Raw genomic sequence first — 24,998 nt, forward strand, 5'->3', positions numbered from 1 at the left:
CTCTGTGTGCGTCGGGCGCTGTGTCCTCCCCTTTTACAGATAGAACCTGAGGCCCAGAGGGGCTGAAGGGCTGCCTGTGCTGTGCAGCGGGGAAGGGGCTGAGCTGCCACCTGTCCAGCTCACAGGCATGCCGGTGCACACCGCTTCCAGAGGTCCTGGGGGCTCCAAGGCCACCTCCAAAAGAGACTGTGTCCAGGAGGGGAAAGAGAGTCACAGAACTTTTAGAACTATAAAGGACTGCGAGACTCCCCTCCCCGCCCCGGCCCAGCCTGCTCATTTTGCTGAGGGGACACAGGCCCAGAGAGGGTAGGTGAGGGGCCTCTGGTCCCATGGTGGGCAAAGCAGAGGGAGGCTATGAACCAGAAGCTCCTGCCAAGAGCCGGGCGTGAAGGGTGCCCCTGGCTGTACACTGAGCTGGCCCTGCGATGGCATCGCTGAGGCTGTCACCGTGGGGCAGGGAGTCCTTCCGTGGGCTGAGTCACTGCCTGGGGACGCCACCGCCACAGAGCCACCTGTGCCAAGGCCCTACTGTCCCCTCGGGCTCCAGGAACAGGAGCAGATTCCTGCCGCCTAGCCTGAGTCACGAACAACTTGCTTTTGTGCATTTGTTCTCAGACCCACACCCCTCAAAGCTGGGTGGGAACTCTGAGCAGCGCAGAAGTGAATGGACCCCGGGCTGAGTAAGTGGAGTAGGGAGTTGGACGGGACCTGGAGTGATGAAATGCAGAGGGAACCTCGAGTCAGCAGTTGGGGTGGCCCCACCTTCCCCAGGTGCATATAAAGGTGCCTGGGGTTGAGGCAGTCCCAGCACCTTCTCAGATTCCGAGCACCTTTCTCTTCTCTCTGCCGACTCGCTCGCTCACTCGCCTCCCTCCTCGGCATCATGACCACCTGTAGCCGCCAGTTCACCTCCGGCTCCATGAAGGGCTCCTGTGGCATTGGCTCCAGCCGCATGTCCTCTGTCGTGGCTGGAGGGTCCTGCAGGGCCCCTGGCACCTTCGGAGGCATGTCGGTCTCCACTTCTCGCTACTCCTCCGGGGGGGCCTGTGGGCTGGGAGGCGGCTACGGTGGTGGCTTCAGCAGCAGTAGCAGCTTTGGTGGGGCCCTGGGAAGTGGTTTCGGTGGTGGCCTTGGTGCCGGCTTCGGCGGTGGCTTCAGTGGTGGCTTCAGTGGTGGCTTCAGTGGTGACGATGGCGGCCTCCTCTCTGGCAATGAGAAGATCACCATGCAGAACCTCAACGACCGCCTGGCCTCCTACCTGGACAAGGTGCGCGCCCTGGAGGAGGCCAACGCTGACCTGGAGGTCAAGATCCGAGACTGGTACCAGAAGCAGCGGCCCACTGAGACCAAGGACTACAGCCCCTACTTCAAGACCATCGAGGACCTGAGGAACCAGGTGGGTGGGCCAGGTGGGTGGAGCTTTGAGAGAGGTCATGGCTACGGTGGCCCTTAGAAAACCACTTGCTAGCGTGTCCATTTTACAAACAGGAAGTCTGAGGCTGGCCTTGGGGGAGTGGCCAAAGTCCACTCAGAGAACTGGTGGCAAAGGGTGCTTTTTCAGCATCTAAGTGTCTGAGCTGGCCTGGAACCCTGACTCTCTCATTTCCTGCAGCCTTCTGTGCAACACCCCTTCCGCTTCTCTCAGTCCTGCACCCAGGATGGGGAAGTGGGAGAGGTGGGGTGCATCCCCTACGTACCTGAAGCTGGGTGGAGAGGGCACCCAGCAGGCTGGCTGGAGGAGCAAAGGGCCTGACCTGCAAGACAGGCAGCCCCCAAGTTCGGGGGGTGGGGTCCTTTCTCCCGCCTGTGCCCTTTGCCCCTGAGCGGCAGAACCGTAGCTCACCCTGCCTGCTGTCTTTTACCTCCTCTGCAGATCATCGCTGCCACCATTGAGAACGCTAAGCCCATTCTGCAGATCGACAATGCTAGGCTGGCAGCTGACGACTTCAGGACCAAGTGAGCATCCCTGTGGCCAGGCTGAGGGCAGAGGGTGGAGGGCAGAGGGCAGAGGGCAGGGGGCGAGGAGTAGGGCTCTTTACCCTGGAGCACCAGAAGGCCTTGAGCCTCAGAAGCCTCATGGATGGAACCTGATGCCCTGACCTCTGTGCTGCCAGGTACGAGCACGAGCTGGCCCTGCGCCAGAGCGTGGAGGCCGACACCAACGGCCTGCGCAGGGTGCTGGACGAGCTGACCCTGGCCAGAGCCGACCTGGAGATGCAGATCGAGAGCATGAAGGAGGAGCTGACCTACATGAAGAAGAACCACGAGGAGGTGAGGCCCCTGCTGGCATTGTGCATGGGAGGCTGATTCGATGGGGCTACAGGTGCACCTGGGGTCGGGAGAGGCCTCAGCTGGACTGACCGCTTCTTGCCCTCCCTCCCTAGGATATGTTGGCCCTGCGGGGACAGACTGGTGGGGACGTCAATGTGGAGATGGACGCCGCTCCTGGCGTGGACCTGAGCCGCATCCTCAACGAGATGCGTGACCAGTACGAGCAGATGGCAGAGAAGAACCGCAGAGACGCCGAGGCCTGGTTCTTGAGCAAGGTGAAGCCTGGTCCTCAGGGGGGCACTTCCCAGAGGGGGGCACGTCTGGAGTGCCTCACACCTGCCCTTTTGTCCCCACCTCAGACCGAGGAGCTGAACAAGGAAGTGGCCTCCAACAGTGAGCTGGTGCAGAGCAGCCGCAGTGAGGTGACTGAGCTCCGGAGGACGCTCCAGGGCCTGGAGATCGAACTGCAGTCCCAGCTCAGCATGGTGAGGACAACTTGACACAGCCCCAGCCCTAAAGTCACCAGTAATGGCCACCAGCCCCTCAACACGGCCACTGCACAGTTCCACGTCTCTTTCCCCGAGAGCGGGCCTGGAGGGGTCATTGTACCCAATTTATAGATGAAGAAATGAAGGCCCAGAATGGTGGAATAAGTTTTCCATCTGTCTTCTGGTCATCAGTAGCGGAGCTGGGGTCAAAAACCGTGCACCTCACAGAAAACATGCCCAGAGACCTGGAGAAACGGCAGTGACCACCTCTCATTGCTCTTTCTCTTTCTCCCACTAACAGAAAGCATCCCTGGAGGGCAGCCTGGAGGAGACCAAAGGCCGCTACTGCATGCAGCTGGCCCAGATCCAGGGGCTGATCGGCAGCGTGGAGGAGCAGCTGGCCCAGCTGCGCTGTGAGATGGAGCATCAGAGCCAAGCGTACCAGATCCTGCTGGACGTGAAGACGCGGCTGGAGCAGGAGATCGCCACCTACCGCCGCCTGCTGGATGGCCAGGACCCTATGTGAGTGCCCCATCCCCGAAGTTCTGCTCGGTACCCTTTGGCCCCCTGCTGCTCCCAGAACCTCTAACATCTCTTCCCTTTCCCCCCCACAGTGTCTACTCTCCTGCCCTCCCGTCCAGCCAATCCCATTCTTCCCGAGATGGTAAGGCTTCTGAGGGTCCCGGGCATTTCTGAGCCCTCCCTTCTCCCTGTATGGAACCAGCTGAGCTCCCAGATCCGTTCTCACCTCTTCTCTTCTCTCCCACAGTCTCCTCTTCCACTGGCCGCCAGACCCGGTCCATCCTCAAGGAGCAGGGCTCCACAAGCTTCAGCCAGGGCCAGAACTCCAAACAATGAGCTGCCTCAGCCAGAGCCTCCTGCCCACCTGGCGGCCTCAGCCCCCAAAGGCCTGGCTCAGGCTCCTCTTCTCCCTGCGCAGGTCCCAGCTGTCTCCCCTCCCTCTCCGCTGGTGGCGGGCTAATAAAGCTGAGTTTCTGATTGATGCAAACCTGTATGGTCTCTGTTCTTGAAATGATGAGAGGGGAGTTGAAGCTACCTCCCAGGAACCTTTTGGGGCCCCACAGCCCGAGGAGTGCCAGAAAGACCAAAGCTCAGAAGAGTGTGTAGGGTCTTCCTGGTAGACCTCCACGCCAACAGGAAGCGGGGGGTGAGATACAGGAGGGGAAGGGCTCACGTGTGTGGACAGATGTGACGTGAGGCATTTTACGGAGGTTCTTTCCTTAGACTACAATTTCCTCCTAGCAACTCTGTGACCTGGGTGTGGTCAGGCCCGTTTTGCAATGGAGACGACCCAGGGATTCAGAGAGTTTAAGTAACTTGCGTGAAGTCATACAGAGAGGACATGGCACAATTGCGGTCCATGCCTGGGGCTGTCTGGCTACAAAGCCCATGACTTCCTTTCACGCCACCCTGTCTCATTAGGTATTTTAATCCACGGACTCCAACGCTTGGGTTCCTAGCCCTGCCCTTGGCTCTTTCCATTTGCCCACAGTGATTTTTGTGTTGGATGGTGGAAGGGGGGGCCTTTTGCCTCGGGGATGGTGTCTATGGTTCGAACCTTTCTTCTCCCGACTCGCTGCTCCTCTCCACCTCTTGGTTAAAATACGGTTAGTCTCCCCTAACTTCCTCTGTAACTCCTTCCCCTTCCCCTTTTCCCTCAGCCTGTACATTTCAGGCGCACGAGTCCCCTAGGAAATGTCTACCACCCGTGCTGTCCTCTTCATTCCCCCGTGTCCCTGCCACATTCAGGCCTGCTTCCTCTCTCCCTAGAACTGGCCACAGCCACTCCCCAGGGCCGCTTGCTGTCCCTCTGTCCCACTCCCATTTCTGCCCAGTGACCCTTCCGACAAGAATGTGGCCAAGATCAAGAACAAGGAGGCGACCAGGGTGCCTCTGCTTAACTGCTCCCGGTGTTCTGTGTCCCCTCCGATCCGTGGCTCTTCCCATTCCACCTGCTTTGCTTCCTTCCCGCCCTTCCCTGCTCGGCATGCGTGACCCAACCACACCTCACTACTTGCAATGCGTCCCCCCTCTCCCTTCCATAGTTTGAAATTTTTAATTAAAAAATCAAAGTTACGTATGCATAACATAGTAAAACCTTTTTATAAAAAAGGCACCCCAGTTTGTGCCCCCTCCATTGCCACCTCCCCCTTTCTTAGCTGTTGCTTTTGACATCTGCCTCCGTATTTCTAACACGAGGCTTAACTACTGCTTCTTGATTTTTTTCAGTTTGCGCGTTTAATGCTTGACTTCCTGCTCTGAAGGATGGGGTCTTACTCCACACTCTCACACAATGTCGCCCTGTCCCACTTCGTTCTTACTTCCCTTCTTCCCATCCTCTCAATATAGTCACAGTTTCATTAGATCAATGCTTAATGTTCACATTATCAGGATCGTTGAATATTATTCAGAGTCGAGCCATAGTTTATATTATGTTAAATGTCTTGGGAATAGGTGTCTCTTTTTCAGCTCGTCTGGGTTTTTGACGTGTCTGTCACTAGCTTATTGTCTCCTTCACTGCTGGAAGCATGTCTCCCCTTCATATGTTGACCACTGCCCATTCCGTCGATTCCACCTTTTCAAAGGGGTGCCCCCTGCAGCCCCCTGTCCTCCTGCGTCGGTCTGGCTGGGGCTCTCTTGGCTGCCGTCACCCTGGAGGCTCCCTTCACCGCCATCCCCGCTGGCCCTTCTTTCTGGGCTGCAACCCTTGTTCCTGGATCCCGGTCTTCCTTTTCTTGTCTTCCCCCTTCATTCAGGTGAAGCACATTCTCTAGTAGTTTCTGAGAAACGGTTCAGAGACCTTTTATGTCGGAAAATATGGTTCGTCTACCCTCACTACCCTCACTCCTTTTTAAAATATATTTTATTGACTATGCTGTTACAGTCATCCCATTTCCACCCCCTTTGTTCCCCTCTGCCTTGCACACGCCCTCCCACCCGCATTCCACTCCTGCTCATTATTAGTTCATGTCCGTGGGTGGTACATGTAAGTTCTTTGGCTTCTCCATTTCCTATACTATTCTTACCACCGCCCCCCCCCCCCCCGTCTATTTTCTACCTACCATCTATGCTACTTATTCCCTGTTCCTCCATCCCCCCCCTTCCCTGCTGATAACCCTCCATGTGATCTCCATTTCTGTGATTCTGTTCCTGCGTTAGTTGTTTGCTTAGTTTGTTTTTTGTTTATTATTTAGGTTCAGTTATTGCTAGTCATGAGTTTGTTGTCATTTTACTGTTCATATGTTTGATCTTATTCTTTTTCTTAGATAAGCCCCTTTACAATTTTATGTAATAATGACTTGGTGATGATGAACTCCTTCAACTTGACCTTATCTGGAAAGCACTTTATCTGCCCTTCCATTCTAAATGACAGCTTTGTTGGGTAATCTTGGATGCAGGTCCTTGCCTTCCATGACTTCAAATACTTCTTTCCAGCCCCTTTTTGCTTGTAAGGTCTCTTTTGAGAAATCAGCTGATAGTCTTGGGAACTCCTTTGTAGGTGACTGTCTTCTCTTGCTGCTTTTCAGATTTCTTATCTTTAATCTTGGGTAATTATGATGTGCCTTGGTGTGTGCTTCTTTGGGTCTCTTTGGGACTCTAAGCTTCCTGGACTTCCTGGAAGTCTATTTCCTTTGCTAGATTGGGGAAGTTCTCCTTCATCATTTTTTTCAAATAAGTTTTCAATTTCTTGCTCTTCCTTTGATTTGGATGATGGAATGTTTGAAGTTGTCCTAGAGGTTCCTAAGCCTCTCCTCATTTTTTTGAATTCTTGTTTCTTCATTCTGTTCTGGTTGAATATTTATTTTTTCCTTCTGGTCCAAACTGTTGATTTGAGTCCTGTTTTCCTGCCTGTCACTGTTGTTTCCCTGTACATTTTTCTTTATTTCACTTTCCATAGCCGACACTTTTTCCACTATTTTGTGACCATACTCAACCAATTCTCTGAGCGACCAGTATTTTGAACTGTGCATCTGATAGGTTGGCTATCTCGTCGTCACTTAGTTGTATTTTTTTCTGGAGCTTTGATCTGTTCTTTCATTTGGGCCTTTTTTTTCCTTTTGTCTCAGCATGCCTGTTACTTAGTAAGGGGCAGAGCCTTAGGTGTTCACCAAAACTGGGCAGCCCACGTCACTGTGTTGTGACACTGTGTGTGGGGGAGGGGTCCGAGAGGGAACAGTAGTGCTTGCTCCGCTCTCTGATGGTTTTCAGTCACTTCCCCCACCACCCATGATCAAATTGGACCCTTCTGGTGCTGATTCCTGGATGCGTGACCTTCTAGGACCCTGTGGGCCTCTCTAATGAACTCTCCTGTGAGGCTGGGAGTTTCTCCCACTGCCGCCTCAAAACCCACCGGTGTTTTCAATCAGAGGTTTGAGGCTTTATTTCCCTGCGCTGGGACCCTGGGTTGCGAGGTCTGTCTTGTTTCCCAGTTGTTCCTCCCGGTTTATCCGCATGCGAATGTGGGATCTCCTCGTCCTCCAGCTGCTGCCTGTCCTTGCGTCCTCTCTGCCCAGCTGCCCATCTCCACCCCTCCTACAGGTTTGAATGAATGTTTCTTTTTTAACTCCTTGGTTGTCGGACTTCCATACAGTTCGATTTTCTGCCAGTTCTGGTTGTTTTTCCCTTTTAAGTTTGTTGTTGTCCTTCTTTTGGTTGTGCAAGGAGACATGGTGTGTCTATCTACACCTCCATCTTGGCTGGAAGTCTAAGACCCTCATTCTCGATGAACAGTTTGCCTGGGCATGAAATTCTAGTCTGAAAATAATTTTCACTCATCATCTGGAAGGTATTATTACACTGTTGCCTGACTTCAACAGTGTTGCTATTAAGTCTAGTGCTAATTTGATTATAGATTCTTTGTACCAGCCTGCTCCCACCTCTTCCCCAGCACTTTTGGGTTCCTCTCTTCCTCTCCAGCAGGCTGAACTGCCTCATGTTCAGCCTTGGTGTGGCTGTGTCCTCGCCTGTTGGACTGAGCTCTTAGCAGAGTCTTTCAATGTGGAAACCCATGCTCTTCACTTCTGGAAAGTTTTCTGGAACATTTATCTGGTGTTTTGTATTTCCTCTCATTTGTCAGTCTTTCTGGAACTCCTCTCTGACTATGTAGCCCATTCTACTTACCATCTAACTGTCTTTTTTTAGCTTTCTGAGATTTTCCCAAATTTTGCCCTGCAATTTTATTATCTAGAGTTTTCAAAAATATGATATATATATATATATTTTTTTAAAGATTTTATTTGTTTATTTTTAGGCAGAGGGAAAGGGAGGGAGAAAGAAAAGGAGAGAAACATCAATCATTCACCTCTCGCATGTCCCCAACCAGAGACCTGGCCCACAACCCAGGCACGTGCCCTGACTGGGAACTGAACCAGCAGCGACCATTTGGTTTACAGCCTGCGCTCAATCCACTGAGTTACACCAGCTTGAGCTGATATATATTTTGATACCTTGTAACTCTGCCTACTTTTTTTTACTAGTCTCTTGTTCTTTTGTCGAGATGGAATATTTTATCACTCTCAGCCTATTAATCATGGCTTTAATAATGCTCCTGTTTAGCATATAAAATATAACTACAATCACACAGAATGTGTACACAGTTATGTGTTCAGTTTTTATTGCTATTATAAAAGAAGCATTTCCATGTGTTGTTAAAGGTGTTATACAGTGGTCCCTCCGTATCTGCGGGGGATACGTTCCCAGAACACCAGTGGGTGCCTGAAACTGTGGACGGCCCCAAACCCTATATATGCTGTGTTTTTTCCTATACATACACCCTATGGTAAAGCTTACAGCTTCTCTTTGGCGTATGTGAACTGCCAGCCCCCCTGCCGCTGTGCGTTGGGACCACTACTCAGTAAAGTCAGGGTGACTTGGACACGAGTACTGCGATGCCATGACAGTCAGTGTGGCCACCGAGAAGACGGGCGGTGCGTCCAGTGCGGACAGGCTGGGTCACGTGCCGGTGGGACAGAGTGGGACAGGAGGAGGGGGACTCTATCACGCTGCTCAGAATGGCGCACAATTTAAAACTCCGGAGTTACTTATTCCTGAACTTTCCCATCTAACATTGTAGACCATGGCTGAGCATGGGTCACCGAAACCACGGGAAGTGGACCTGAGGAGGAGGGGAGAGACCACGGCACATTGTCGGTGCTGTTCGTTTGTTTTTTGTGGATGTTTAACGCAGTGCAGCAGTGAACATGTCCCCGCAGGAAGCTGTGCACGCGCTTTGCATTGCGACTTCAGGCTGGATTCCCAGAAGTGTGATGACTGGGTGAGAAGAGGAGGGATGCTGTGAGGTTCTTGATTAGTGTTGCCAGACCGATTTAACGAGAAGCTGGACCAACATACATATTTTGCCATCAGGGATGGGGGTGCCCATTTCAAAACATGCTCCCCAACTTTGAGTATTTTCTTTTAAAAATCTCTTTTGTAAGTCGATTCATCTGTCACGTTTCAGGTTGAGTTCTGGAAGGACCCTTCCACCCGGATGTAGTCCGGGCCGGGGTGACTAAGACCTCTGGAGCTGGAGTGCGTGCTCAGGAGTTTTTCAGTGACGAGATGCTGAAGCTGAGTGTTGCCAACACCCTCTGCCTGGGTGTGGGGACCGATTTTAACAAAGCTGCCCCTGCCAGTGTCTTCAGGGGCCCTCATTGGTGGACCCTTGGGAAGCTCCGTGACAAAGGCCACTATTTGACACATGGGGCAACTGAGGTCCCAAGTAATTAAGGGGGAGAAAAACTTTCTTGGGGTCCCCCAGTTAGTAAGACTTCTCAAGAGTAGGGACCACATTTCTCCTGTTCATTGCTAGATCTTGTAGGCGAAAAGCACGAACCCCTTTAAAGAACATTATCAAAACAGAAATGTGAGTTCCTCCTGCAATACGGGAAGCAGCTTTTCCATCCAGAAACGCCTTGCTGCCTGAATTTCTCAGACTGAGATTCAAGTCCCGAGTCAGACTGCAGCTTGCTCTTGGCCGCCTCCCCACCTCCCAGCGCCCGGCTGCTGAGGCGAGGCTGAGTGCTCTCCGGTGTTCCTTGTAGCCTGTCTACCCTGAACACACCCTCAGCCTCTTCATGCTTGACTTAGTGTCGACATTTGCGAAATATTGTTTCAGTTAGCTGCCTAACGTGCTAAAACAATGGCTAGAGTGGGAATTAATGATAGCCTATAAAGTGGACCTGTTGACGTGAGTGAATCAGCGGTAAGCTCGTAAGGTTTTGCTTTCTTTGGGTCCCTTGTTTCTGAGAGCTATAAAAAGCACAGCGTCTCTCCTTGTCTGAGATAAGCGATTTCTGACCGGTCTTCCTACTGCTATTGTTTGTTTAAGACCGGCGGGCTCCCTGAAACGTAAACACGGGTGACGCTTTTTATTTTGCCTGTTCCCACTGCCCTGAGACAGCACCCAGCCTGTACGAGACTCTCAGTGAAGGTCTGTGGAGTCAAACCCTGGGACTGGGGTGGAGGCCTCTGCCCTTTCTGGGCTCCACCAAACCTTCTCAGAAGCACTGAGAACAGGCTTCTTTGGATTCCAGGGGCCTCTCATCATGTCGGTACGAGGCAGCCCCCATAGTATATGTTGGTGAGCTGTTGTGGAAGAGAGAGCAGTCATCTTCATGAGCCTTGGAGGGACACAGTCCGATCCACGAGAGCTGAGGCACCCGGCAAGTGGAGCTCCTCACCGGGCCGTCCAGATGAAGTGTGGTCACGACTAGGGGCTGATGGAGCTTTGCGTCCTCTCTTCCCCAATTGCCCAGGACTCCTGAAGGGCTTTGAGCAGATCGGAGGGTGTTAAGGCAAAGATGTCTATTTAGGAGAGTCCATTTCTGACCTGGCTCCCTGTTGAAACTCATTGCTGGGATCCAAACATCCCTGTGTTTCCTAGATCATAGTATTGTTACTCATAAAACAGATGTGTTGCCCTGGCTGATGTGACTCAGTGGGTCGAGTCCTGACCTGAGAGCTGAAAGGTCACTGGTTCAATTCTCAGTGAGGGCACATGCCTGGATTGCTGGCCAGGTCCCCAGTAGGGGGCGTGTGAGTTGTTTCTCTCCCTCTCTTTCTCCCTCCCTTTCCCTCTCCCTAAAAATTAAAAAAAAGATGTTTTAGTCCTTCCAGCTTTAATCTGCCCTATGAACAGTGCAACAGCATAAATGGAAATGTGCAAAATAAAAACAATCCCCCATTGTCCTGCGCCCAGGGATTTTGTTCTCCTGGGTTCCTTTCTGGCCTCATCATGTCTGAGTCCATGGTGAAGGTGATTTTCAAATCCTGAAGGGGCTGCGTTATTCAATGAATGAGTTCAAAGAAATAAAAGCTCAGTATAAAAGGACACATGTGCAATTTATTTGTATGTGGCCGACACGGAAAACAGAGTGACTGCCCATCAGTAGGGCGCAGGTCAGTAAACAGTGGTCCATTCATGCTGTCGAGCACTCAGCAGCCATCACAGCCAATAAACTGGAGCTGCGTCAGACGGCAAGAAGTAACTCCTCAAGGAACTGGGGAAGGGAGAGGCAAGACGCAGAGAAGCACACGCAGGATGTTGATCTCACATGTGTGATTAAGTAAACACGAGTCCTCCCCTTTATGTAAATCCACGCACGTGTGTTTATATGGTTATATGAGCACCAAAAGCACGAAAGGGTATCTGTGAAGTTATCAGTGTGGGTTACTTCAGGGGCAGGGTGGGAGGCTGGTACAGGTGAGTGGGGAGTAGGAAGGAGGAGGGGACCCCAAAACACAGGAAAGGAAAGAGTGCACACATGTGCATAAAATTGTGTCTGTGTCTATATGAACAAAGAAAATAAACAAAAAATCTATAACCAGCCTGAGCTAGTGTACCTTAGTGGATTGAGTGCTGGCCTGTGAACCAAAGGGACACAGGTTCGATTCCCAGTCAGGGCACGTGCCTGGGTTGCAGGCCAGGTCCCCAGTGGCAGACACGTGAGAGGCAACCACACATTGATGTTTCTCTCCCTCTCTTTTTGCCTCCCTTCTCCTCTCTCTAAAATAAATAAAAAAACCTTTTAAAAAATCTATACCCAAAGAATGAGTTGCTTTGTTGAATATCACATTAACTTCCTTGTCAAAAACATATTGCACACACTAATATCCTGGGCTGTCAATTTCACATTGCTATGTAATAGAGTTTTTTATCATCTTCATAATTTTTACGTGTGCAGTTCAGTAGTGTTAATATATTCGCCTTGTTGTGCAACAGATCTCTAGAACTTTTTCATCCTGCAAGATTAAAACTCTAGACCCACTGAATACTCATTCCTTCTCCTTCCCCCAGTCCTTGCTCACCAGCTTTCAACTTCCTGTTTCTATAATTTTGGCTGCTTTAGGTCCTTCATCTGCTGGAATCGCACGGTGTTTTTGTGGCTGGCTTATTTCACTTAGCATATCGTCTTTCAGGTTTATCCACGTTGGTTAGCATGCGACACCATAGATTTCCATTCACTTTGTACTTAGACAATGATGTGACCACACAAGTCAAAAGCCATAACCAGAAGGAGAGGACCGAAGCTGGAGTAGCGCCGCAGCCCCTTGCAGCAGGCGGTGTGGAATAGTGGGGGGAGGCAAGGGGCCAACCTGGGCTTGAACTCTGAGCTCAACGCCAGGCTGTTCCTTCATCTCTCTGCTTCTCAGTTACCTCTCTTGGAAATTTAGGGGATTAGTATCTACCTGAGGGGGTTCATGAGACAAAGCACTCAGCATCCAGTAAAGGTTTGCTTTCTCTTTCCCCCTCCCTTGACTGTTTTCAAAGCAGCCTGGCCTGTTCTTACCTCATTTGATTCTTGCAGCAAGGCTGGGGGGCAGACCCCTCCTCCCCCAGCCCTCTGCCAAGACTCCCAGCTTTCTTCCCGAACGGACAGTGTCATCCCATGTTACAGGTGAGGAAACTCAGGTGTGGGGAGGTTGAGTGACTTGCCCAAGAGTGCATGACTGGTAGGTGAGGAGTCAGAGTTCCCCACCCCACGTCGCCTCCATGCAGATTCTAGGTGAGCAGAGGCCTGGTCTGGAGCCCAGGCCCACTTAGAGGCTGCTCGGGGCCAGGTGTGCTGGGTGGTGGGGTGGGCGCAGGGTTGGGGGCTACAGGGATCAGCCAGGAGCTGCCCTGGCCTTAAACGAGACCCTGACTTACAGCACCTAGGCAGGGAGCCGCCCTCCTTGTCCTTCTCCTGGAGGTGCCTCTGGGGTGTGCAGGGTGGGCCGCGCTGACCAAGGCCAAGCTCCTCAGCCCCCTCTTGGCGGCTGCCTCCCCTCCCCCTTGCCCTCCCCCTGCAATCAGGCAGTAGGGTGTTTCCATCGTGGAAATGCAAAAATGCCACACGTCAGGGCTCCACCTATTGTCTAGACTTGAGAAGGTCCAGGCTTCTACATTTTAAGGGAGAAAACATTCAAAATCATGCCGCACTTTACTCTTAAAATTATGCTGCTTTATCTTAAAATTGCATCATGCCTGCGGTCATGGCGCCGTGGATAGAAAGCAGATGTAAGAACGTAGCGAAGACCTCCTTCCGGTGTTTGACATCTGCCATCTGATTCAGCACAGAAGTCCCCGCACCACGGAGTGAATGAGTGAGCTCAGGGCGGGGGCCTTTGCCGTCTCCCTGCTATGCTGCTCCTCCAGGTACACGCAAGCGTCAGCCAGCATGTACGTCAGAACTGCTGTCTGTCGACCGCGGCTTCACGGTGCCAGAGTTGGGCAAGGTCCAAGACCCAGAGTTTGGGAAAGACCAATGTGTGCGTCCTGTGAGCATCCATTGACCACAGGGAATTTGCAATGAAGAGTGCCTCTTGGTCCGTGTAAACTGAGTGCTACACAGCTCTCCTATTAGTAAAATTTATGATAAAATGGACATACAGGCTCTGGCAGAAATAATGCCCCTGTTTATGACAAAAACGTTTATTACAAAATCATCGGCATGTAACTCTGTAACATAACAGTATCACACTCAAGCACACCACAGGGCATTTTAGGTGACATGTTCAAATTAAACTATAAATTATTACACCCATCTTATTACTCTACCAACCACATTCAAACAAGCCTTAATTCCACTGGACCCTGTATATTCCCTCAGTCCCTTGGGTTAAATATTTGCCAATATTCAAATATTTTCAAATTCGATCTGACCGTCTCTGGCCATGTGGCTGAAGGGGATGTTGAGGGCTGTCCTCAGTCATGGTTCTAGTCTTGTGGAAGAAGCCAGGAGGCAGAGCAAAGCCGGAGTGTGTGTGAGCACACGCATGTGTGTACAGATATAACCCCCGTTGCACGGCCAGGGCTGGGAGGAGAGCAGGTCATGGGTGAGGCTGAGGGACGGGTGGGGCTTCCCCTGCCTCAGGGCCCCATTGGACAGCAGAGCTGTTGCTCCTCCTTCTCCCCTGGTCCCAGGCCGGGAGAGAGAGCCTCAGAATGGGGGCCCCACTGGCAGCCCCCGTGCCTTCCTTCACCCCTCACACTCCGTCCTGCTGACTTCCCCAGCAGGGCTCCCGGGCCTGCCTGTTCCCGCAGACTCCACCCGCCCGGCCCTTGGAGACTCATGAGCTCATCACCCTGACCCCGCTGGCCTCAGCAGCTCCCTCGGAGCCTCCCTCCTTTTCTCATCACTCTGACACCCCAACACTTTCCTGGACTCGGCTTTGTTCTTTGTCTTTGCCCGACTTCTGATACCTGTTCTCCATGTGAGCAATCTCCTGCCCCTCACTGGCCAGGCTCTGGGGATTGATTTAAGGGGGTTTGTTTTTTTTTTTAAAACCAAACGTTTACTCTGTGCCTAACACCATGCTGGCCACTTGCCATGCATTTTTCACTCCTGTCCACAATCCTGCTGGGTAGAAACTGCTATTATATCCACTTGTTGGGAAACAGGCTCCGAGGGGCTTGGCCAAGGTCACGTGGCTACTGAGGTCCAGACAGGAGCCCCCTCTGCCTGACTTGGGAGGTCCTGCTGCTTCCTGGACACCTGGAGGGGTCAGCCTGGGGGAGGGGCGGGGCTTCGTGAGGCTAAAGGGAGGCAGAAATCCCTCCTTTTCTCTCTGAAACTCCCCTGGACCCTCCCCTGTCGTCCCCTCAACCTCTGACCTGCCTGCCGCCCCTGTAGCTCAGGATTCCTGACACAGCTGTTCTCTTTCGCAGTTGCTGACTTTCCTCGAGTTCCCGCAGCCGCGCCCCTGCCTGGGAATGCCCTCTCTCCACTCCACCCACTCAGGGCTCTTCCTTCTTTCAAAACCTGAGTCAAACACAACCTTTCCAAGAAGCCTTTCATGGGCTACCCACCCCACCTGGTGGCTCCTCGGCCCGAGGAGCAGAGAAAGTTCTGGGTTCCTTTGCCCTCCCCCATCAGACTGGATATCCCCAAGGGCAAGGGCCGTGTCCCCTCCACTAGACTGGGGGGATGACAGAAAATTAACATGTCGAGCATCTGCTGAAGGAGAGACTTTTGTGGCCCCCAAAGTACTGTCGTGAGCTACAGGAGGCGGGCATGGGCCACAGAAGCACAGCTGTTCTTATGCCACAGGATCTCGCCCAGCCTAGCTCAGATTCCTGGGCGGCGTGTGTTAAGCATTTTGCACTCTCAGAGCAGGCCCTGCTGTGTGACTTTGGACATGACCCTTCGCCTCTCTGGGCCTCAGTTTACTAATCTAGAGTCAAGAGTCTGTTCTAGATGAACATGGAGGCCATCCGGCTCTGACTTTTGGGGACCCCCTGGTAGGAAAGGAACCTGTCACTAGAAGGTGAAGTTTGCAGCCAGACAGAGCTGGGATCAAACCCCGGCTGAGCAGCTTCCTTGCTGTGGACGGTGGGGATTTCCTCAACCTCTAAACCTTCTGCATGGCTAACACAGGCCGTCAATGTCTGTTCTGTTGGCTTTCACAGCTGGCAGGCTCAGACGGGACCAGGGACACGGAAACACTTGGCTCAGCATCTCTGTTGTGTCATCTCAGCCTCTCACAGGGACACTTGGCCTGGTTGGGCCGGCTGGTCTTGGAAAGCCGCGGGCGGCAGGTTTCTAGGGGGAAGGGCACCCGGCCTTGGTGCCTTTCTTTCCTAAGCTTGGACACCCCTATCCCCAAACCTCTCCTGAGAGCCAGATTCTCTCTGGAGCCCAGACACAGAAGGCTCTTGGGTGCCGAGAGCTCTTTCCCCCCACCCGTGCATGTGGGAGCTAGTGGGTGAACATTTAAGAAGGGACAAGATAATTGCGTAGTCGCAGGGTATTTTCTCAAGGCGTTTACTAATTTTAGCGGGCAGAACAGGAGCACGACAGTGGAGAGATGGAAACACCCCCTCCCCTGTGAAGAAGGTTAATGTCACCAACCAATAAGACACGTCGGCCTGGGACTTATGTGCCTGAGAAGGACCCAACACCATTTCTGTGGTTTTCTTGCCAAAATGCATACCCCCGACCTGAGGATGCAAACATATCAGAAAAACCCGAACTGAGGGATATCCTATAAGCGACCAGCACTTTTCAGGAATGTCCAGGTCGTGAAAGACGGGCTGTCGCAGGTGGGAGGAGACTGAGGGGACAGGACAACTAGTGGGATGTGGAATTCTGGAGTGAAGCAGAAATAACGCAACAGAAAAGGGTCATTCATGGGAAAACTGGCGACACCTGAACGCAGTCTGTGGCTCAAGGTTAATTGTTGGTTCTGGTCATCGTCCGACATCCACGGGACATTTTTTTTCCTACGAGGGAAGCTGGGTGCAGGACGCACAGGAACTCATCACTACTTTCACAGCTTTTTCTGAAAGTCTAAAATTATTTCCAAATAGAGAATTAAATAAATGAAAAACAGATCTGTCTATTGGCGAAGGAGCCAGAGCAACTGGGTGGTGGGGGGTGTGGCCTGGAGACCTGAGGGTTCTGCCCCCCTTGCTGCTCCCCTCCCCCCCCAGGGCCCTACAAATGGTTCTTAGAAGACTTCCGGACTGGCCTTGCTCACCTCTTAGCACAACCCTCTCTTCACCACATTCCCACAACTGTCTCTGCCATGTGATACCTCCCAATCTGTCAGATGATGGAGCGGGTTGAATAGTGTCTCCCTCAAGTTCATGTCCACCAGGAACCTCCAAATGTGACCTTACGTGAACAGGAGTCTTTGCAGATGTGATTGTGGTAAGAACTGAGATGCGGTCTCACTGGGCTGGAGGGGGAGTTAAATCTGATGAGGGTCCTTATCAGAGGTGGAAGGCGGACACAGCGCCCTGACTGGTGTGGCTCACTGGGCTGGGCATCGCCCTGCAGAGCGAAAGGCCATGGATTCGGTTCCTGGTAGGAGGGCACAGGCCCGGGCTGCGGGCCAGGGCCCGGGTCGGGGGCGTGTGAGAGGCAATTGATTGGTGTTTCTCTTGTATACGGATGTTTCTCTCCCTCTCTTTCTCCTTCCTTCCCCTGCTCTGTAATAATACATAAATAAAATACTTTAAAAAAGAAAGGAAAGGACACAGAGACAAGGAAATGAAGGCTGCTTAAAGACGGAGCCAATGGCTGGAGTGTCGCCGCCACAACCCAAGAGGCTCCAGGTGCCACCAGACGCCCAGAAGAGGAGGAAGGGTCTCCCCTGGCCCCTCCGGAGGCTGTGTGGCCCTCTGGCCCCCAGAGCTGCGGGGCTTTGTCAAGGGCAGTCCCAGCGAGGGACTGTGTAGGACTCGCTCTTTTCTTATGTTTGTTCACATCGTAAGTGGTTTGGAGGTGTGTCCTCTCTTCCGTCAGGCCGGGGGCTCCCTAAGGGCAGGGACAGTCTCTCCCAGTAGCTTGGGCTGCAAGGGTATCGGCTGCGCATCCCTCCTCGGACTGGCCTGTTCTCCCTTAGGGTCCCATCCTCTGGCTTCCGGCCTGGTCCTCAGCACAAAATGCAGGCTGTCTGGGCGGGGGCTGCCTGGCCCAGTGGCTTCATTCCTTTGGACTGGCAGGGGCCCCCCACAGGCCGGTGTAGGGAGACTCACCTACCACAGGAGGCTCCGCCCGAGGCTCCGCCAGTACCTGCCTCCCAGGTAGTGGGAGGAGGGTCAGCTAAGGGCACCCATTCGAAGCCTGCCTAGGAGTCCAGTGGTGGGGGCTACCGCAGGCTCCCACCGACCATCCCCCTCATCCCAGGGACTCCTGCTGCCCCAGGAAGCTCTGTCTTCTCAAAAGGTCTCCCGTGCCAGTTTGGGCCATTGGTGCCTAGTTCTGCGTCTGCAGGGAAGAGGGCTGGCCTCAGGCTCTCTCGGTCAGGGTCCTAGTCCCAGGTTGGGGAGAGGTCAGAGGCACTTTCCACGCTGGGGTTCCAGGGTCCGTGGGGGTGGCGAGGGCTGGTAAAGGTCTCTCCTCGGACTGCGCGCAGGAGTTTACCCGCCACGAGTTCCCTACTGTCTTTACCTTTTGGAATTCCCCTGGAGGGGTGAGGAGGGAGCCTGTTCTGGGCTCCATGAATGAGGAGCGGGGGAAGGAGACCTTTTCCCGAGTCCTGTGCTCTGGGGAGACTCCGGTGCCTCCCCGCAGCGCAGGGGGATGGGTGGTGGGCTGTGCACCCACTCTTGCTCCCTGGGCCCCTCTGGATGATGCATTTTCCCCTGGTGAGTCCCCCTCCCCACACCCCACCCCACAGCTGACAGCGACGTGCCTCCTAGTCAGAGTGTTTGTCCCTCACCCAGAGTCCCTGCACCCGCTCACAGGGGGAAGTGTAGGGCTCAGCGGAAGTGGGAGACCATTCTGTGGAAGGAGATTAGGAGTGTCTGTCAGGGGTGCGGCCCTGGCTTACTCACATCCACGTGAGTTCTCTGCGCTGCTGCGGATTTGGGGAGCCCACAGCCGGCAGTGTTTGTCTCAGATCGTCCTGTGAACGCAGCTGCCTGGGCCGGGTTGGGGGTGGGGGCCGCCCCCCCCACATGTGCTTTGATGGTGGTGAGGGGGAGGGGGGAGGAGGGAGAGGGAGGCTTGGTTCTCTTCTGGGAGCAGCTGATCCTCAGAAGAGTGTTGGAGCCTCCAGCAGGGGCTGTCGGGGCCTGTCTGGGGAGATAGGACGTGTCGGGCAGCCCCAGACACGACCACATTCCTCCCAACGTGCCCGTGGGGTCTGTGAGGCTGGATCTGTGAGGCTGAGGGCTGGTGGGAAGGCGAGGCGCAACTGCAGGGGGTGCCTTTGGAGGTTGTCCGGGAGACAAGGGAGAGCTGAGGTCTTTCAGGCAGAACAAAAACGGGCCCCTGGAAATATCCCCTGGCCCTCAGGGCCTCAGGTGGCAGGGAGCCTCAAGTCCACTGCTGGGTGCCTGTCCTCCCACCCTCCTCCATCCAGGTCCACAAGGGGCTTTAATAGCAGTATCTGAGCCAGCCCCCTTCCACCAGCGCTGCCCTGGGAGCCTGGGAGGATCCCTGGGGCTGGAAGCACAAGGCCCTGCCAGGCCTGTTCCAGGGGCGCTGCTTCGCCCCCCTGGGGGCCCAGACAGGGCTACACCAGTGCCAGCCAGCTTTGTGCCACACTAGGCGTGTAAAACCCTTGCACACACACTGCTGAGTCGGATTCTGGGAGCTGACTCTGCAGTAGGCAGGGTGGATGGGGTTTGCTCCCACTTTACAGATGAGCAAACTGAGGCTCAGAGGAGTGTCATATCCTGGGTCACACAGGAGTAAATGGCAGGGCCAAGATTCCCCCGCTGCCTGCTCTTGCCTGGTGTCTCTTCTGGCTGGGCCAGCGATGCCCCTGGCCTTTGGCCACACTGAGCAGCCAGCACCATGGGTCTGTCCACAGGTGTGTGGAGGCTCTGGGAATCTGTGCCCGGGGTGGGGGAGAGCTGCCTGGGTTTCCCTTTCATGGGGGTGTCAGGGTAGGAGCCTGAGCCACGTGACTGGCTGGGCATGGTTCAGGGATGTGGCGGGTCCTTAGCAAAGTCCAGCAAATCAGACCTGGGAGGGCCCCAGACTTTCCTGTCTCTTTTTATAGAAGGCAATGCTAAGCGGGCATTTCCATGCTTGGTGTGACTTTGCCACGCTGCTGTTCCTCCAGGCAGGTGCCACCTTGAGTTGTGGGTTCCCTCTAAGAGGACTGAGTCTCACAGAGTTAACGGGGAGCTCACAGGCACCCCGTTTATAGTGCAGAGGTCCTGGTCCCTGCCAGCCGGCTGAGCCCGGCACACAGGCTCCTGAGAACCTGGGCTCCCTGGGCCCGACGGGAAAGTGTAGCCCGCAGGCCCGCACCTTCTCTTGTGAACCACACCCAGCGGGACAAGAAACCCAAGACACCCCAAACAATGAGTTTCCAGTAAAATATGGAAGACATGACAAGGCAGAGGAGAGGAGGGATCTGGCTGGGAGCGGGTGCTGCCCGCGGGCGATGACGGCCCAGGAGAATGGGAAGTGCCGGGCCCGCCCCCTACCCATGACTATAAAACACCTGCAGCCTTTTCCAACTTACCCGAGCACCTTTCTCTCTCTCTGCCGACTCGCTCGCTCACTCGCCTCCCTCCTCAGCACCATGACCACCTGCAGCCGCCAGTTCACCTCCTCCAGCTCCATGAAGGGCTCTGGTGGCCTTGGCGGGGGCTCCAGCCGCATGTCCTCTGTCCTGACTGGAGGGTCGTGCCGGGGCTCCAGCGGCTTCGGGGGCATGTCGATGTCCTCTTCCCGCTACTCCTCCGGAGGCACCTTCGGGATGGGGGGTGGCTATGGCGGCGGTGGCTTCAGCAGTAGCAGCTATGGCGGAGGCCTGGGAAGTGGTTTCGGTGTAGGATATGGTGCTGGCTTTGGTGGTGGCCTTGGTGGTGGCTTTGGTGGTGGCGGTTTTGGTGGTGGCTTTGGTGGTGGTGATGGTGGGCTCCTGGTGGGCAGTGAGAAGGTGACCATGCAGAACCTCAACGACCGCCTGGCCTCCTACCTGGACAAGGTGCGCGCCCTGGAGGAGGCCAACGCTGACCTGGAGGTCAAGATCCGAGACTGGTACCAGAGGCAGCGGCCCACTGAGACCAAGGACTACAGCCCCTACTTCAAGACCATCGAGGACCTGAGGAATAAGGTGGGTGAACCAGGCAGCCGGAGGTGCCATTCCAGCTCCCTGACTCTGGAACAACAGATGCCTCAGGCCACCAGCACCTTCAGATTTCTAGGACAGATGCCTCCCTCTGGCTCTGGATACCCCCAGCAGAGCCGGGCAGTGGGAGATCGGTCTCCCTCTATGCCCTTGCTCATGCCCTCCTGGGCTCCAGATCCCTCAGACCCCGCGAGACCAGGAGTTCTCTCCCTTACATTTTACGGAGGAAGAAGCTGATGCTTTGGGTGGCACTGTGACCAGCCTAGGAGCTCCCAGCTGAGGCTGGAATGCTTGCCCTCCACCTGCCAGCCTAGGAGACAGCTACCTGCTCTCCAGCACAGGGGAGGAGCTAGGCTGTAACGGGACCAGGCTAGACACCCAAACCGTTCATTAGCTCATTAGTCTGGGCTGTGGCAGCTGCCGCCCATGAGCCCTGGCACCCATCGGCCCTCCCCACAGCCAGGCGGGCCCGGAAAACCCACAGAGACAGCCAGTGGCAGCCAGCCCACTTTAGGTGCCCCCGTGCCCTAGCAGAAAGGGTTCTTGGGGGCTTTTGCCATCTGACTCCAGGCCCCTGCTCCCACATCACCTGAGGGGCCCTTCCTCTTTTCTGATCCCCTGTGACACCTGGGTCTCACCTTTTGTGAAAGCTCCACTGTGTTTGAGGGCCTGCAGAGGGCCGGCAGGGCTGGCTTGTGCAAGAACAGAGTTCAGACGGAGAATCGGGTCTCAGCTGAGGGGGGTTAAAAGCCCCAAGAGTTGTCTCAGGTTTTGCAGCAAGTTGGTGGTAAAAACCACAACCAGAACTCAAGAACTTCTGATGCTATGACCAGGGCTCTTTCTTACTCTCTCTGTTGACCACGAGTCAGCAAGGTCCTGGGTCACAGCTGGACGACTGGAGGTTCCCCTTGAGGCTGCTGTGGAGAAGGCTTGTGGGAGGAGGGGGTCCTCAGCCTGGAATACGAAGCCAGCTGCTGCGAAGACCGGCCAGCCATGTCTACTTGACTGACTTGACTGACAGCTTGTGCCCTTTCCATTGCAGATCCTCACGGCCACCGTGGACAACGCCAATGTCGTCCTGCAGATTGACAATGCCCGTCTGGCTGCAGATGACTTCCGCACCAAGTGAGTTTGCAGCGGTGGCCCAGGATGTCCAGTCTCCCCAGGGTGGGGCATTTTTGGAGTAGTGTTCCCGAAATGGAGCTGACAGGCTCCAGGATGGCTGCGTGAAAACCCGTTAGGGTGCTTATAAAAATACCGGATTCTTGGGCCCCACCCTTGGTGTTCTGATTCGGTTATTTTAACAGGCTACCTGGGTGAATTTGATCCACAGCCAGCTTTGGGAAGCACTGTTTTAGGGAGAGGCGCTCCCCACTTCCCCAAGTGCCCCTGAAGTTTGGGAGGTGGTGGTATTTGGAGGCCTTGTGTGCTATTGTTGACCGAAGCCAGCAGCATCTCCCTTCCCTGAATTCTGTTAACATGGTCAACTGCCTTGCTCCCCGCCACCTCCTACTCCCCCCACCCCGGGAATGTTCAGATGTGAGCAATCCATGGCTGTTGTGCCCAACCACACTGTTTGAGGCTGGCTCCCTAAACCACACAGGGGGTGCCAGCTATGGGAAGGAGCTGCAGGGGGAAGAGAACAAAGCCTCCAGTGTGGTCAGGACGGGTGTCTCATTCCTTTTCTTTCGGGTCCTTCCAGGTACGAGACGGAGCTGAACCTGCGCATGAGCGTGGAGGCCGACATCAACGGCCTGCGCAGGGTCCTGGACGAGCTGACCCTGGCCAGAGCCGACCTGGAGATGCAGATCGAGAGCCTGAAGGAGGAGCTGGCCTACCTGAGGAAGAACCACGAGGAGGTGAGAGCTAAATGGAGAGGCCGGCTTAGAAGATTAGCTGGGAGGGAAGGGATGGACTTGAGCTGGTGCAGGGCGAAGTTCAGGCCAGGAACACCTCTGACGGGGGAAGCCCCATAGGCTGCCACAGTAAGGCTCCCACTGGGGACTGTTCTGTGGTTGTGCAGGAGATGAATTCCATGAGAGGCCAGGTGGGCGGGGACGTCAACGTGGAGATGGACGCCGCCCCCGGCGTGGACCTGAGCCGCATCCTGAACGAGATGCGCGACCAGTACGAGAAGATAGCGGAGAAGAACCGCAAGGACGCCGAGGAATGGTTCTTCAGCAAGGTGGGTGCCATTCGGGTGGAAGGGACCCAGGAGATCTGCTTCCCAGGGGTTTCCAGGGTCAATGATGTTTTCTTTTCCGCAGACAGAGGAGCTGAACCGCGAGGTGGCCACCAACACCGAGGCCCTGCAGAGCGGCAAGAGCGAGATCTCCGAGCTCCGCCGCTCAGTGCAGAACCTGGAGATCGAGCTGCAGTCCCAGCTCAGCATGGTAGGGGGCGCTGTCGGTCCCCGGTGGGCCCAGGTCTAGGAGGGAGAAAATGACTGACTCAGTATCCCTAATCCTCTTTACAGAAAGCATCCCTGGAGAACAGTCTAGAGGAAACCAAAGGCCGCTACTGCATGCAGCTGGCCCAGATCCAGGAGATGATCGGCAGCGTGGAGGAGCAGCTGGCCCAGCTGCGCTGCGACATGGAGCAGCAGAACCAGGAGTACAAGATCCTGCTGGACGTGAAGACGCGGCTGGAGCAGGAGATCGCCACCTACCGCCGCCTGCTGGAGGGCGAGGACGCCCAGTGAGTGCCCGACCCTCCCCTCTAGCCCACCCCCTCACCATTCACTCACTGCCCCCCATGTGTTGAACAATCTTGCCCCTTTCTGTCTTCACAGCCTCTCCTCGCAGTTCTCCTCTGGCTCTCAGTCGTCCAGAGACGGTAAGACCTTCCTCCTCATCCGGCCTCAGGACCCCCCTGCTCTCCCAGCAGGCCTAGGGTGTCGGGCAGGGGCTTCTTGAAGGCTGGGCTAGAGTTTTTTCACCCGGTGTCCCTTACAAACCACTTTTAAACCCTCCTTAGGGCTAGGAGCTGGTGGCTTCCACGGTTTACTTTTGTCACCCAGTGTCTGCAGCCGACCTCAGGGTTCTGGTGGTCAGCACCGTGGACAGGACCCCACAGGGCTCAGTTGGCCATGGGTCAATCTGGGTCTATTTGGGTCACTCTGGACCGAACCAGGTCTATCTGAGTTCTTAGGAGGCTGAGTTCTGAGGACACAGACTCTGCCCTGGCCTCAGGGAGCCCTGATTGGAGAGGGAGGTGTGCTGATCGCATCAGTGCTGGCGCGAGAGCCGGGAATGAAGAGAGCACAGGGAGAAAGGGCAGCAGGGAGACCGTTCACCCAATTCCTCTCCAGTCCTTGGCCTCCCCGCTCCTTATTTCTTCACTGCGTGTTCACCGCTGCTGACACCTTTTCTCCCCTGTTCCCCAGTGTCCTCCAGTCGCCAGATCCGCACCAAGGTCATGGACGTGCACGACGGCAAGGTGGTGTCCACCCACGAGCAGGTCATTCGAAGCAAGAACTGAGGCTGCTCAGCACTGCTAAGGCCTAGGAAGCACCCTCCACACACTGGGGGACCCCCTCTCATGCACCCACCGCCCCACAAGTAGTTCACACCTCGGTCCTGCCCCCCTTGCCCCCTCCTGGCACGCAATAAAGCTTCATTATCTGAGTTGCACAACCCCCGCCTCTGCCTGGTCATTGTCAGTAGTGGGGGTGGGGGAAAGCGGGGGAGGTGTCTTTTTGAAACTCATCATAGCACCTGGCCGTAGCCTCTGGGACCGGGGGAAAGGGCCTGGGGGAGGGCTGGGCTCTGGTCCCAGGATGACTTTCACCATCTCCAAAGATGCAGACAGAAGGAAGTGTGCACCAGGTCATGAGTGGTGTCTCCCAGGGCACGGAGGCACATGCATTTATTCACTCATCTGTCCATTCATTCTCCAGATCTTACTGAGTCTCTTTCATGAGCCAGTCACTGTGCTAGGGATTATCACTGGGGATTTCGTTGAGAATATATTGAAGCTATAGATCTTCTTTTTTCATCTTCTGATAAGCTTACACACATTTGTATACAATTCCTGGGGTTTGTAGGTCCCTAAAGCTCTTCAGGGGAAGTCTGTGAACCTAGCAAGAACTCCGGCTCCCCTGAGAATTTTGCTTCCCTTCATCCCACCTGCTCTCACCTCCAGAGCTGGGTCTGAATCCTGACGGCTTTCGGTGGACGTGAAGCAAGTCGATTA

The 24,998-nt window shown here is 54.6% G+C and overlaps 2 protein-coding genes across 3 annotated transcripts; both read left to right on the plus strand.

Annotated features, from left to right (window-relative positions):
• The first annotated feature begins 792 nt into the window (after positions 1-792).
• LOC118978026 (keratin, type I cytoskeletal 16-like) lies at positions 793-3,768 on the plus strand. Of its 2 annotated transcripts, none has more exons than XM_037033192.1 (8): positions 793-1,396; positions 1,874-1,956; positions 2,115-2,271; positions 2,385-2,546; positions 2,631-2,756; positions 3,061-3,281; positions 3,374-3,423; positions 3,529-3,768. In XM_037033192.1, exons 1-8 carry the CDS (start codon positions 884-886, stop codon positions 3,615-3,617), a joined length of 1,401 nt encoding a protein of 466 aa, XP_036889087.1. In that variant the 5' UTR covers positions 793-883; the 3' UTR covers positions 3,618-3,768. The 2 variants fall into 2 exon arrangements, with proteins under 2 accessions (XP_036889087.1, XP_036889088.1); XM_037033193.1 differs by having other exon boundaries at positions 3,541-3,768.
• A 16,404-nt stretch (positions 3,769-20,172) lies between these two features.
• Positions 20,173-24,439, plus strand: LOC118978024 (keratin, type I cytoskeletal 14). Its single transcript, XM_037033190.1, has 8 exons — positions 20,173-20,789; positions 21,847-21,929; positions 22,507-22,663; positions 22,828-22,989; positions 23,072-23,197; positions 23,281-23,501; positions 23,596-23,639; positions 24,190-24,439. The coding sequence occupies exons 1-8, from the start codon at positions 20,253-20,255 to the stop codon at positions 24,282-24,284; spliced, it is 1,425 nt and encodes a 474-aa protein (XP_036889085.1). The 5' UTR covers positions 20,173-20,252; the 3' UTR covers positions 24,285-24,439.
• The last annotated feature ends 559 nt before the right edge of the window (positions 24,440-24,998 follow it).

Source organism: Sturnira hondurensis, unplaced genomic scaffold (genome assembly GCF_014824575.4).
Source record: "Sturnira hondurensis isolate 20B ecotype Veracruz unplaced genomic scaffold, ASM1482457v3 Scaffold0021632, whole genome shotgun sequence".
In the NCBI taxonomy this organism is placed as follows: domain Eukaryota; kingdom Metazoa; phylum Chordata; class Mammalia; order Chiroptera; family Phyllostomidae; genus Sturnira; species Sturnira hondurensis.